The sequence below is a fragment of the Rhineura floridana genome, chromosome 6 (assembly GCF_030035675.1).
Source record: "Rhineura floridana isolate rRhiFlo1 chromosome 6, rRhiFlo1.hap2, whole genome shotgun sequence".
Taxonomy (NCBI): Eukaryota; Metazoa; Chordata; class Lepidosauria; order Squamata; family Rhineuridae; genus Rhineura; species Rhineura floridana.
Genome location: NC_084485.1, coordinates 156203652 through 156218444, shown reverse-complemented (window position 1 = coordinate 156218444; position 14793 = coordinate 156203652). Strand labels below are relative to the sequence as shown.

At 44.9% G+C, this 14793-nt stretch overlaps 1 protein-coding gene across 1 annotated transcript in view; it reads right to left on the bottom strand.

The window, feature by feature from the left end:
• Positions 1-5592: 5592 nt before the first annotated feature.
• The window catches only part of LOC133388077 (torsin-1A-interacting protein 1-like), a 30246-nt gene continuing 21045 nt past the window's right edge, over positions 5593-14793 (bottom strand). The window contains exons 7-8 of the mRNA XM_061634251.1: positions 12933-12971; positions 5593-12068 (exon numbers count right to left, since the gene is read on the bottom strand). Coding sequence (XP_061490235.1) covers positions 11260-12068; positions 12933-12971 — 848 coding nt within the window. The 3' untranslated portion in view covers positions 5593-11259. The remainder of the gene's footprint in view (positions 12069-12932; positions 12972-14793) is intronic.

Genomic DNA, 14793 nt, shown 5'->3' with positions numbered 1-14793 from the left:
TTATTTGTTTGACCACAGGCCATAACAAGCTGAACTAGGGTGACGCCATTAACAAATAAGGAATGCCCTTTGCCAGCAGTCCAAATCTACACAAATCAATGGAAACTGTGCCATTGATTTCCTAGGCTTGCAGACAGCAGTCTCTGATTCAGTTCCTCTATTCCTAGAGGTGATCAGCACTTAGGATTTTCACATCTGGTTTGAGGGGAATGGTTTTTTTGCACAGGCATTTTTTGTAACCAGCATTCAGAAGGAAGGCCTCAGAGGTCAGGGACATTCCTACGTACAGTAGAGTCATATTCAATTAGCTGGCTTGGCTGCACTAAAGAATTATGGTTGCTCAGAGCCTTTGCTGCCTAACTAGAGAAGATGACAATCTGAGGTGTGCAGTCCAAAAGCAACTTACCTGTGAGTAAGCCCAGTTGGATTCAGTTTGGACTTACTTCTCAGTAGACATGGATAGGACTGCAGAATTCTCCAAGTTTTGTATTTGGGAGTTACTAAGGACTTGTACTGCCAATTTTTGGAGAAATGTCCAAAAGAAGATTTTCAAAATAGTGAGATCAATTATAAAGTTAACAGGGATGATAATGTCACATAAAATGATAAGGGAGGAAATGAAAAAATGGAATCCAGCAACCTTATAAAGAGAAACAAACAAAAAGAACTAGATATAACAGATTTAGGGTCAGATTGCTTGCTGCGATAAAGGAAATGAATAACAGGTTATGTCACATTATATAATAATCTTACTTTCATTCTTGTGGCATTGTGTAATATCTATATTCATTATACAGTAATCCTTTCGTGGGGGGGGGAAATGGACACAGACTGCCTTCAAGTCGATCCCGACTTATGGCGACCCTACAAATAGGGTTTTCATGGTGAGCGGTATTCAGAGGGAGTTTACCATTGCCTTCCTCTGAGGCTGAGAGGCAGTGACTGGCCCAAGGTCACCCAGTCAGCTTCATGGCTGTCTGGGGATTCGAACCCAGGTCCCGATGCCAAGGACTGTGCCTGCACATTGCGCCCAGAAGCAGTTTGCTCTGCCACTGAGCTCCGGCCCACGTCCCTCCCTCCACAGGCCCAAGGCATGCAGGAATCAGGCGCACTCTGTGCATGCACAGAAGCCAACTCCAAGCAGAGCCACAGAACGACCGGAAGCCCCTCTCCTAGGACACCGCTCCCTCTCCAGCACCTGCCTCTTGCTGCCTTGGGAGAGGCAGCTGGGAAGTGCTAGTGGTAATGGGGCTGGGCCTTTGAGGGCACCTGGTTTGCCCGCATAAACTCCCAGGTTCAATTCCCAACGGCTGCATCATCTCCTGCACGTCCCCTGCCTGAAATCCTGGAGAGTTGCTGCCAGTCAGTGTAGGCAGTACTGAGCTAGAAGACTCACCGATCTATGGACCCATTTCCTGCGTTCGCATCTTGCCCCCTCTCAGCTCTCCCTTGCTCTGGCCATAAGGGGGCCGGATCCCCAGGGGGCTGGTCTGCGTGCAAAAGCTACAAAGCCATGACGTTTAAAATGGAGAGGCAGCAGTCGTGTAGGAAAACTGCCGGATCCTGGCCAGTCCACCCGCCACCATCCCGGACTGGCAGCGGCGGCTGCACCTCTCCCCTTCCCAGGTGCAGAGAAGGGAGGGGGCTTCGCTCAGAGTGCGCCCCAGGATCTTTACAGCAAGAGTGAGAGATCCTGCGCGTGGTGCAAGACGGACTCTACTCCCGAGCAGTGCTGCGCCGCCCTCTCCACTGTGGCTCCCCCCATGCATGCATGCATGCCCTCTCCCCCCAGGTGCTCCTACCTCTGCAAAGCCTTCCCTCCACTTCCCCAATGAGGGCCGGAAATGACTCCCCCCCCAGCCAGAAGCCTCTCTAGGAATGCAAAACCCCGGCGCAGAGGCTGCAAAAAAGAGTGGGAGGGTTGGAGGAGGGGCTCTGCAAAGAGCGTCGTGGTGCACCCCTTACTTTTTCTGCCGTCTCCCGGGCCCAGACGAAAAGTTCCGCGGGAGGGGCACCAGCCAAAGTAATGGGGCCCCCAGAATCCCCCCCGTAATAACGGTAATTATTTTTGTAAAAAAATTGGGTGGAGGGCTTTTTAGGGGGAGGGCCCCCTAGTCTCCCCCCCCACTACAGGTCTGTCCCTCCTGCTCCTTGGGAAAGGGGCCTGCCCCCCCTCCCCGGGTTGTTTGCTCGTTTAAGCAGGCAGGTGCCGGCAGGGTTCCCCGGGGGGGAAGGGAGATCAGAGCGGGGGGGGGAGGGTGCGAGGACCAAACAGAACCCCACAAAGCAACGAGGCGGCTGTCAAGCCCGGCAAGAACTCTGAAGGGCCTCAGCAGACTAGGAGAGCCCTGCAGCCGCCGGATCAGACCCAAGGGGACCCCCTATCGTCCGGGAGCCTCTTCTGGCGGCGGCGGCGGCCGCCCAGGTGCCCAGATGGGAAGCCGCCCCTGAGCGAGCGCGGAGAGCGCCTCTCTCCCCTCCGGCGCTGCCCTGGGCTTCCAGTGGGTGGGGCTTAAGGGAGAGCAGAAGGCTTTTACTCCTGTGGCTCTTAGGGTTAGATATCCTTGGTCCCAGGAAGGTGAAACGTGTAAGAGTTAAAACTGATTTGCAGAGCAATCCTGGGCTTGCTCACCTAGAAGTGAGACCCACCAAGTTCAGTTATACTCCTCCGCCGCTTCCCCCGCTCCGCTGCCGCGTAAATCCGGTCCATATCAGTTCTGGTTTTCCAGATCACATGGCTTGGCAAGACTAAGTGATATGCTCCGGGAGAGATCTGAAGAATCAGGATTTGGGGGGCAGGGGGCGGAAGGACTCCTTCCCCTTATTGCACACCCTTATTGTGGGCACCCGGGGCGGACCGCCCCCCCCCCTTGGTACGCCACTGGCTGTCAGCATTGTGCATATGATCTGCAAGAGCAAAATAAACAACTACAGGGCAAACAAATAAATGAACCCACCCTACGTTTCTTCCGCAAAAGACCTGAGTTTGAAAGAGCAAGAAATTCTGTCTTTTCTTCTTTGGGAGTGGAACACGATACTTCCAAGTCACTACAACGATACGGCCCTGAATTTCTCTATTCTCTTCTATGAGCAACTGCCGCCTACTGCTGCTACGGGAACAAAAGACAGCTGAAACTTCAAAAGAAATAACCAGGAAATTCGCTATGTACACCACAGACCAAAAAAGTATCACCCTACTGCTTTTCTTATCTCTATGGGAAAAGGAAGTACGGTGTCCCATACGCAAGCGCGCGAGTGACCGGTGCATCTGGGGTCCTTGACAGGGAATGATGAGATCATGCGCAGGCGCAACAGTCGGGCTTGCGCTTTCACATTCTTTCTGATTTGCACTTGAGGGGAAGTGGATTCCTTTGGCCAGCTGTGCGAGTCGGAGGCAAGGAATTCGGGTGAGGCACCTGCGGAGAGTTGGGTGGTCTGCCCCCGATTTCTGTTTCAGCCGTTACACGCTGCTGGGTAGAGAAGTGGCAGTTACGGGGCTGAGGAGCTGTATTCGGCCACCCAGAGCAGCAGGTGGGAGGCCCTGTTGTATTTAAAGTGGTAGCTGTGGAGACAAGGATGGCCCCAGGTATGCTGGGGCCCTTGGGCACCAGCCTGCCCTGCTCCCCCGCACTCCCCTTCTGCGATTCGCGGAAGGATTGGTACAACGGATCACAGGGCGGGAGATCCTCACCCTCCTGCCATTCCTCCAGTCTACTTACCTTTCTCTGTGCTGTTGTTTTGGCTGTATGCACTGTGCGCACAGGTTTGCCATCAATCAAGATGGTGGCTGAGGTTTCCCTAAGGGGCTGAAGCCTCTGCTGCCATCTTGGTTGATGGCAAACCTGTGCGCACAGCGCATGCAGCCGCAAAAAACAGCAGAGCGAAAGGTAGGTGAAGCGGGGGAATGGCGGGCAGCTCTGAAGGTCCTGCCTGCTATCCGCAGCAGCAATCCTGCCGCAGATTGCAGAAGGGGCACACAGGGGCCCTCAGCCAGTGCCCCACCTGGCTGCCCTTTAGAACCATGCATGTAGCACACATGTGTGCCATCAACCAAGATGGCGGCAGAGTCTTCAGCCCCTTAGTGAAACCTCTACCACCATCTTGATGGATGGCAAACCTGCGTGCACAGTGCACACAGCCAAAAAACGCATAGAGAAAGGTAAGTAGAACGGGGGAATGGCAGGCGGCTTGGGATCTCCCGCCCTGCAATCCGCAGTACTCATCCTGCCGCGAAAGAATCCTGTAGTTTGCTAAGGGTGCTGAGAGTTACCTCACAGAGCTACAATTTGCAGAGTGATTTAACAATCAATTCCTCTTCGCAGGGAACTCTGGTTGCAATTTTGTGGAGAGAATGGGTGTCTCCTAACTCTCAGAGAGCCAGTGTGGTGTAGTGGTTAGAGTTTTGGACTACGACCTGGGAGACCAGAGTTTGAATCCCTACACAGCCATGAAGCTCACTGGGTGACCTTGGACCAGTCCCTGCCTCTCAGCCTCAGAAGAAGGCAATAGTAAACCACCTCTGAATGTCGCTTACCATGAAAACCATAGGGTCACCATAAGTTGGAATTGATTTGAAGGCAGTTCAACAACTCTCAGCTCCCTTAAGATACAGTTCCCATGATGCTTTGGGGGAAGCAATGACAGCTTAAAGTGGCATGATACTGCTTTAAATGTAAAGTGTGATTGTGACCATATTCATTTGAGGCCATTCACAACAATCATCAGGGATTATCACCATTCACTGTCACCAGATGCTGTCCTAACTCTTATGGGCAAATTAACTCAAATTCAGCACCCAAGAAAAACAATTCTGAAAAATCATGTGTTGCTACTTAACATAGGGAAGGACAATGAGTTTTCATCATTAAGTCACTTTTCACAAATGTAAGGACTAAAGTGTAAATGTACTGCCTTCAAGTCGATTCCGACTTATGGCAACCCTATGAATAGGGTTTTCATGAGGCTAGCAAGGCATATAAATTTAAAACAACCTAGGGAGGGGAACCCCAGCTCTTTCCCTCCTTTCCTTGACCTAAAAAAACCAAAGCACCCAATAAAGTAACTCAAACTTAAAAAAAAAAAGTTACACAAGTGGGAAGCCAGGAGCAGTGCAAGGGCTTTTCAGTGTTTGCCACATGTATGACTATCTGCCTTTTGAACAGAGGTTGTGTGTGTGTCCTTGGTGCAACAAACTCCTGACTCCCAGGGAACCAGCTTGTTCCCTTGAGGCCAAGGTGGCTAAGCTGGAAAAGCTGAGAAGCAGCAGTATTGATGGGTTGAGGCCTTCAGGGACATTATAGCTCTGGCCCAATCCCAGCATTTTAGCTCCCCTGCTGTCATGGAGAATAAGGGTGTCAGGGAAGGAAGGTGTCACTCTAAGGACAAGGAAAACTGTGCCTTAGAAGGGACCCATTCCTTGGGGATCAATGTTGATTATAGAGTTATTACAAGCAAATATAATTTCCTTATTGAACAAAATATTATGTTGTCTAAAGCGTAAAGATTTGCAATTAAAGAACCAACTGACTCCACTGGTGTTAGGTAAGTGTTAAAAGGGAAATAGATGTATCTGGCTGAAGTAACCAAAATATATGCATTTCTAAGCAACACCTTTATTGATAATCCAGTGACATTGATCAATCTTGCATAACTGTACCAAGTACTGCAAAAGGCTGACAGGTGTACATTAGTTCCTTTTTCTATAAACCTCTAAAGTCTTAAATAAAGCTTTCAAAACCCTTTTTAAAAAGAGCTGAATAGTCATCACTGTAGGCCTAGTTCACATATTAGTACACAATATTGACAGCCACTTCCCCATGACAATAAAAAGTACCTTCAGAATCTCACAGGGGGGCAAAATGACATGGCTCCTTGATAGGAAAAATGCATCTTTTCCAGTGGTGCAGCATAGAACTAAACAAGGAAGTACATCTTATGTTGTTGCAATAAAATGTAAACTGTCTCTTAGAAGCAGTAAATTTGCAAATCGGGCATCCCTTCACACACATACAAATCATGGTAGGCGATATAGAAAGTTATTTTTGCAGCTAAGGCAGAAAATGCAACAGGCACTTTCCCCCCTCCTTTGCAGTAAAAATGCAACAATTTTATAAAACGTAGAAGAATTTGCTACTATCATGAAACCCAGTATCATATACCTGAAGCAGCTGCCTCTCTCTGCCTAATGGTAGGGCCAGCTTACACCTGCTTTAGGTGGACCATACTTTGGCTATCACAACTGCAACTCTTCAGCTTGGATGTTGCATCTCCCTCCCTCATTTTCTGGTTTAAGGAAAATTTTGCTCCAAAGTAGAGACACTACAGTTTGCATAAGCCATATTTCTCCTCCAACCTAGAATTGGAAATCTATTTCAAATTAAAAGTTCTGGATTGGAAGCAAACCATTATTTTCCTAAACCAAATGTAACCATAAACTGTATGGCTTCCCCAACCAAGAAATGAGGAAGGGTATCTGACTGCATGAGACAGAGGCACTGCCATGACAATTAAAACATGCTTTGGTCATTAGATGTGAATCAAGCTACTGTTTAGCAGTAATACAACCTTGGCTTGATCTACACAAGCATAAATCCATTCCATTGATTTCCACAGAACCGAAGTAGCTAAGTGCAGAATTGTGGCCAAAGCCTCTAGTACGCAAGGTTTTCCCTACATAGCATACAGTCTAGATCTTAGTAGTTTAGAATGGATTTTTTAAAAATGGTAACACGATTGGTGTGCTCAAGTTGCTTGTAAGCATATACACCAATACAAAATCACTGGCAAATACTGATTATTCCCATTCTAATCCAGTCATAGACCACTTAATCCTTCCAAGTTTAAATCAGATTAGTAGAGTATCATTACATTCTTGAACATTCCATGGCTTGCTTAATTTATTAGTAATACTGTTGTATGGCACCTCAACTAGCACCTTTTAAAATTCACCATCATTTCCTACTCACAGCAATTTACACTCCCTCCCCTCTAATTAGTATTTAAAGAACTCCACTAAAACCAAATGAGAAAGATACTCCCACTTCAAAGGTTTTGTTTCATTCAGTGTTTTCCCACTTAAAACTGCAGGCCTGCAGCAGACAAAACAACCCTGCTCATTTGTAGAAAAGCCAAATGCCTTTTTTGGTGACCTTTTTCAATAGTTAGTAAGATTTTAGAAACACAGTAAAGTTTTTACCTGCTGGAAATAAGCACTGATGGCAAGTGAAGGAAGAACCAAGTGACCTTGCATTTAAAGCTGTTTCACTGAACTTCTACCAATCTTACAAAGCAAGTAAATCATAGCTGGGTAACCTAAACACTAGTAGGTCCCGGCAGTGAAGCAGAGATAGACTATAAGTAAAGAAGCCTTATTGTGACTACAAGACAGGGGCAATGGAAAGTTTTCCACTCCATAACACTCTTGCACACTCCTAAAAATAGTGAGAGGCAGCTGGGTGTTACAGCTGAAACCAAAGAAGATCCATGAACAGCATTAAAGGAAGCCTGCTGGTATTTTGGGAAGGCCTCCCTCCTTCCACCTGTTAAGGCCAGAAAGAGTATTGTACACACAAAAACCCATCTTCTACTATCAAGTTTTGAAATTTGATAGAACTGAAGGAAGCTGCAAAATGAGAACTGGGAACATAATGTGCACGCATTCTTCCTTTAGAAAAGTAAAATTTCTACTCCTACTAGCCTCCACCAATTCTATAGTTTTAATGCTATTCTTTGAACTGTGATATTTTAAATGGGAACTTAATGCAAAGTATTACTCAGTCCTCAATTTGGAATAGCTGCTTTTATTAATTAAGATACTGGCCTTCTGTACAACAGACAGCTTTCCAATTAATGTATGTTTCTATCCCTCTCTCTCTAAAATTAATATTTAGAGACATAACAGCAAAATGTTCTTCAAAGTACCATAGTACTATGTCTTTTTGTAAGTTGAAAACCAGCAAGCAACAGGTGTTTTAACACTAGCTATTCTATTAAATGGAATTTGATTGTCCACATGATATTGCTTATGAATAACAAACAAACTTTGCATGGAAGGTAATGCAGATGTAAAACATTATCTGCAGTAAGCACAAACTAGCTAACACCTAACTGTTGTAGGAACACTGCTCATATACCAAGACAACTCACTGCAAAGCTCCTCCTCTTGATGTGAAAATAACCTTGAAGGTAGTACTGAAAAGTACCCTGGCATACATGGTAAGAAGTTGGCAGTACTCTCATCTAAACCTGTACTGTTGATCTGCAGGAATTAACAGATGTTGCATCCCAATTTGTTGATTGTTAATGAAGCTCAATTCATGAACAGTGCAACCTGTAGTAGCCTTGAAGCTCCTGTACCCACTGCCAAAAAAGTCCTACACAAAAGGTAAAGTATACGCTTACTAAGCAAAGCAGCCACTATTGCCACTCTTTATTTTGTCTGCTCATTAATCTGAAAATATGTAAACTGCCCCAATAGAGCATAAGAAATATTTTATAATTATAGAAGCTCTAAGGAATAGCCAAGTAGCTCACAAAAGCACAAATCTATTTTTTTTAATTATTTAAGCAAAACTATATACAGGACCACGGAACGTATAGGTGCAGATCCTAAGTTCATGAAAGGAAGATTTCCCCATCCCCTCCTCCTCCTCCTCCTCCTCCCTGAAAAAGCCTTTCTGGGGCATTGGTGAGCTCTCCCAAACAGTACAGGATGTGGTGCAGGGTGCTATTGGGCAGGGTGAGAATACTGCCTAAAATTGAGTCAGCTTGTACAAAATGTTGAACAAATTCCACTTCCCACCTCATTGCTTAGAAGGGCTCACCTACCATACAGAATGGCATTTTGGGAGGTGTTGTTGACATGAACTCTAATGGTTCCCAGCTCCTGTTCTAGGGGGGGGGGAATCAAAATTCTAGTACCTACACTTAAAAGCCCTTTACAGTCTGGGCCTACAATAGATGGGGGAGCACTTTTATACACTCATACCTTCCTGCTCTTTAAGATCTAGCACAGCTATTATCTTCTGATACTTCCATCTTCTGGCAAGTTGGTGGCCTCGGCTACGGTTGCTCCTAAATTATAGAACCAGTGGGTTTGGAACCTCCAACCTTTTAATGAGCTTCAAACAACATACAGAGCAATCCTACCTTACACTGGGGGTAGGACGTTCTGCTGGAAGAGCAACTGACTGCAATGGACGGGAATAAACTATGCCAGTTCCTGGGGTGTGTCAGGGAAATTAAGGGGCATAGGATATGGTGTCTCTGCACCTGCCCCATTTCCCCCTGCTCTGTCAATCAGTAGAACATACCAGCAGATGTTTCCATGCTTCAAGCTTAGTTCCAAAAGGAAGGCAGAATACAAATATGAAATATTACAACTAAAACATAATAGTTAAAATAGGTTCACATTTCCAAACAGTCTGTGTTTCTTATAAGTAACTCACCATAATTATTAAAAGTATTTGCCTTGTAAGACTATGGAAAAAATGAAGTACATACTTTCCTAAGACCTTCTTCATATATATAAGCTAACATTTCTCATGTGTTTTGGCTTCCACACTCCAGTGTCTTAAGTGTTAGGGCCCAGGAATCTTCTCTTAAAAGTGTGAAGGCCAGTTTTAATATAATCCAGTAAAGCATTTTTGACCACGAGTAAGGAATGTGTAGCTGGGCAGTGTGCAAAAACTAAAAAAGAAGGAGTTCTATGAACATGGCAAGGAGCTTTCATAGCGCTTCCAAAGATAGCAGTAGTTTCCATTTTTTATACACTTATTGCAGATACACTTGAGGACAAAGGATAGCACATTGGGAAGTCTTAAAAAAGCAAGATAGGTAATTTTCTGAGAACATATCTCCAAAATGCAGGTTTTACAAGCTTCTCAAACACAGTAAAATCCAAGCGGCTCAATGATATAATAACCAGTATCAAAGTCCTGAGGTTTGCGTATTATAATTCACATTCAAGTACATACATTCACATATGATTAAGATGTTTGGCCCGCCCTGGACTGTAGGACTGTTTGGAATGGGGCATTCAAAATATGTAGGTCACACACTGTACACATAGTCAGGTTAAGATTTTACATGAAAAGCTCCACCTTCATGAAAAAATCCATACAAGGAGTGCAGCCTTCAGTCTCGCATTTCTGCAATAAATCCACTCTGCCCTATGTGAAATACTATTAAAACCTGTGCTTATCTAAAAATATTTCAAATTTAATCTTCTTAAATTTCAGAGGAGTAATTATTTCAAGAAAGGACCCATGAACTTACTTTAAAGCAGACCAATCCAACACTTTTTCAAATCAAAGTCTTAAAGCTTACTGGAACCAGGGGTTAATCTAAATCAGTGGTTCCTTCATCTTGTTGGACAAGTACAAATATGTGTCCTTAGGAAGGCTGGATCTCATCCTCCTGGGGCACACAAAAGGCAGGCCATTTTGGCAGTGGATCAACAGACTGAAGAGACTTGTAGTTTTGGATTAAAAGCACTAGCATTGTGCAGCCAATCCCAAAGTTAGAATCTGGACAGGAGTGCGGTGTGAGGTGACAAGGTCTGCCACTCCTGCCTACAGATTTTGAACTGAATCATTACTTCAGTCAAACCAGACACTAGTTTGGCCTCCAGATGTTGCTGAACTACAACTCCCAGCAACCATGGTCAATGGTTAGGATGGATGGGAGTTGTCGTTCGACAACATCTGGATGGCCAAAAGTTCCTCACATCTGACCTAGGTCATGGCTACACGGAAACTCCCAGGAGTCTGCAATTATAGGAGACTTAGTCACAGATCTTGATGAATGGAAGACAGTTGTTTTTTTGATATATGAAGTCTTACTCACAGCTTTGACTTTTCATTTTATTCTAATTAGCTTCAAGAACAAAAAAGGCAAACCATGTGATTTTTCTATTCATTGCCTTGTTGTTCCCATTCGTGGTATTTTCTGAAAAGACTCTGCAGCCACATAAGCTACCTTCAAACGCAGCTAGATGGTCTTAGCAACATTGTTTTTCCTCACATACTAGATCCTGAACTGTAAGAATTACAGGACTGACAACTAACCAGAGCTATGTTATGCTCTACAAGTTGTTAACTTGTGAATTTCCAGCTTCTTTGCAAAGGAGCAAATCCTATTTTGACTCCTGAAGCACACATTTAAGAGGCAGTTCTGACTACCAAACTGGAAGAACCCGCCCTAGCCAGCTATTAGTAGATGTACATGCTGTGTCGTGTTTTCATTCTCTTTTTTCAAAAATTATTTCACCTGTAAACAGTTTTCCTGTGGGAGGACACTTTCAGGCCACACAGGCAAAACCAAGTGAGATATGCGGCTCCACAGCCCACTCAGCTTGTCTGTGTCCATGTGGTTATAGGAACGTGGCATGTTTGAGTTGGTAAACTTATTCCAGAGGAAATCCCTCACTTTCTCCTCAACTTCCAATAGGCTGAGGTCCTTTCCTAGAGTCTCCTCATCCAGGAGAACAGTTAAGACTAGAGCAACATCCTTAAATGCTGCATTCTCATGGTCACAGTACTTGTAAAATATCAGGGTGGAACCTGCAGGCAGCGACTCAAACTGATGCACTACTGCTACCTTCCTGCCTCCCTCGAACCCAGAGCTCAACTCTTCATCAACAGTGAGTTTGACAACATCACTGTCCAGAGTGGCTTTGCTAGCCCCATCAATTTTTATTGTAGCAGCACTCTGAGAGGATGAGAAGGCATCAGCAAGCTGGTTGCTTAAACATTTGAGGGCATCTTCAGCTTCTTTTGCAGCAGTAAGCAATAAAATAGCTGGCTCCATATGTGGTTGAGAAGAGTTGAGGCGTTTCTCAAAGAGCGCTTGGATTCTCTTCCACAACCTTTTGTCTTGACTTGGGTAGTTGCTCATTAGCTCTTTCATGTGGTTCTGAAATGCTTGCAGGGCAATAGTTTGCAGGGCTTGCTCATATTCTAGAGTACGGTATGAAGCATACTGAAACACATACCATCCACCAGCAGCAAGACAGACTGCTACAAGCAGAATCCTTGTAAATGAGTGTCCCAAATTAGACTGTGTAAAACCTAGTGTGCACACAACACAGAGGATGAGGAGAGAGAAAAATACATATGAGTTTCATCATTTGAAGTTTCTTTTATTATTTGGCTGATTTTCAACATAATCTGCAGCTGATGGAGAGGCACACTATGGCAATTCATAAGAACCGGACCTCCAGAAAAACAGCAACATACAAGGATTCCCATCTGTGTAAAGTGTTAACTTTTGTTTATGTTTTTACAAAAATGTTCATAAATGAAATATTGTGAAAGTCTCACACAGCACAAGGAGGCAGACTAAGTCTGTAATTGGCAGCATTTATACAGTCTCCATATTATTGAATGCCAGCAACAACTTTATGTCAACAACTTCTTTACGTCAAAACTTTTCAGTCTCAATAGAATTGTCTCCTGAAGTTCTGTGGGAAACTTGATTGTGCAGTCAATCGCTACATAAAGGACCTTTGCCAGCCCTATGCTCAGCATTGACCATAAGGCTGGCAAAGACCCTTGAATTGTGGATCCCAAGCACCTGACAACCAGCTGGCTATTAGGCACTTGGGAAGCTCTGTGCAACAGACTCTTGACAGTTGGGCAGGATCTCCCACCTGTTAATCACCTGATGCCATTATGATGTCAGATGATATGGCAGATGGGCTGTCCCATCCACCTGTCAGAGTTGGCCAGCTGGGTAGGGACAGATAACAATCTGGTCCACTGGACCACAAAAAATTCCCAACTAAGCCTAGACTAAGCAAGCAAGCAAGCTGTATAAGTACTACAGAGTTGCAAGGTGGCCAAGCACATTTCAATACAGTATTTGGATTTTTGTTTCTCTATGAACAGACCTCTCAACAACCACAGACAGTCCTAAAGGAGAAGATATCTTACTTTTGGGAGCAGCCTGTGGATGGTTCTTTGGCATATGAGCTGGAATATAAATAAGAGGGAAGAGATTAAAGTACAAGTCCAATCCAGTTACTTTCAAATCAAATTCCATTAGCTTCATGATCCAGGAGAATGCTTTTGAGATCACAGATTTATATCTACTATAGAGTAATTAAATAAATATGTGGAGTTTGTGATATCTATCCATTTAAATTGTCAAAAGGACATTAAAGCATTCGTAATAGGTGCTGTCCAGATTGCATTTCTCCAACCCTCTGGAGTAGATTGAGGGGTGCACTGGGAGAAGAGAAGTTCTGATTTATTATTATTATTATCGTTATTATTATTATTATTATTGTTATTATTATTATTATTATTATTATTATTATCTTTATTATTATTATTATTATTATTATTATCTTTATACCCCGCCATTTTTCCAAAACTGGAACTCATGGCGGCTTCCAGTTAAAAATACATATAATTAAAAACATATAAAATCTACATTAAAATAAGATTAAACTACTTCCAATATTAAAACCATACACACATATAGCTAAAACAGTTCAGACTTGTTTAAAAATGATATAATAGACATGAGCAACGCAGCACCCTTCACGCCCGATCCTTAACAGCCTCCAATGCCAAAGGCTTGTTGGAATAGGAAGGTCTTTGCTTGTCGGCGGAAGGACTGCAAAGAGGGGGTCATTCTTACCTCCCTAGGAAGGGAATTCCAAAGCCTAGGGGCAGCCACCGAAAAGGCCCTATCTCGCGTCCCCACTAGTCGTACTTGGGAAGACGTGGGTATTGAGAGAAGGGCCTCTCCTGAGGATCTCAGGGCCTGGGCAGGCTCATACAGGGAGATACGGTCTGATAAATAGCCTGGACCTAAGCCGTATAGGGCTTTATAGGTCATCACCAGCACTTTGAATTGTGTCTGGAAACAGACTGGCAACCAGTGGAGCTTTTTTAACAGGGGGGTAGTACGGTCCCTGTAACCAGCCCCAGTTAGCATTCTGGCTGCAGCACGTTGTACCAACTGAAGTTTCCAAACAGTCTTCAGAGGCAGCCCCACGTAGAGCGTGTTACAGTAATCTAAACGGGATGTAACTAAGGCATGTGTCACCGTGGCCAGATCAGACAGCTCAAGGAACAGGCGCAGTTGGCACACTAATCTTAATTGTGCAAAAGCACTCCTGGCCACTGCAGAAACCTGGGCCTCCAAATTTAACGCTGAGTCCAGGGGCACACCCAAACTGCAAACCTGTGTCTTCAGGGGGAGTGTAACCCCATCCAGCACAGGCTGTATCCCTATTCCCTGATTCGCCTTACGACTGACCAGGAGCACCTCTGTCTTGTCTGGATTAAGCTTCAATTTGTTCACCCTCATCCAGTCCACCACTGACGCCAGACACTGGTTTAAAACCGAGACAGCTTCCTTGGAATTAGGTGGAAAGGAGACATAGAGTTGGGTGTCATCAGCATACTGATGGCACCCAACCCCAAACCCCCGGACAACCTCTCCCAGTGGTTTCATGTAGATGTTAAATAGCATAGGGGATAAAACTGAGCCCTGAGGGACCCCACAGGCCAATGGCCAAGTGGTCGAACAGGAATCCCCCAGCACCACGTTCTGGGTTCATCCCTCCAGGAAGGAATGGAGCCACTGCAAAACAGTGCCCCCAAGTCCCATCCCAGCAAGGCGGCCCAGAAGAATACCATGGTCGATGGTATCAAAAGCTGCTGAGAGGTCCAGCAGAACCAACAGGGACACACTCCCCCTGTCCAGTTCTCTGCGTAGGTCATCCACCAAGGCGACCAAAGCCGTCTCCGTCCCATAACCAGGCCTGAAACCAGATTGAAA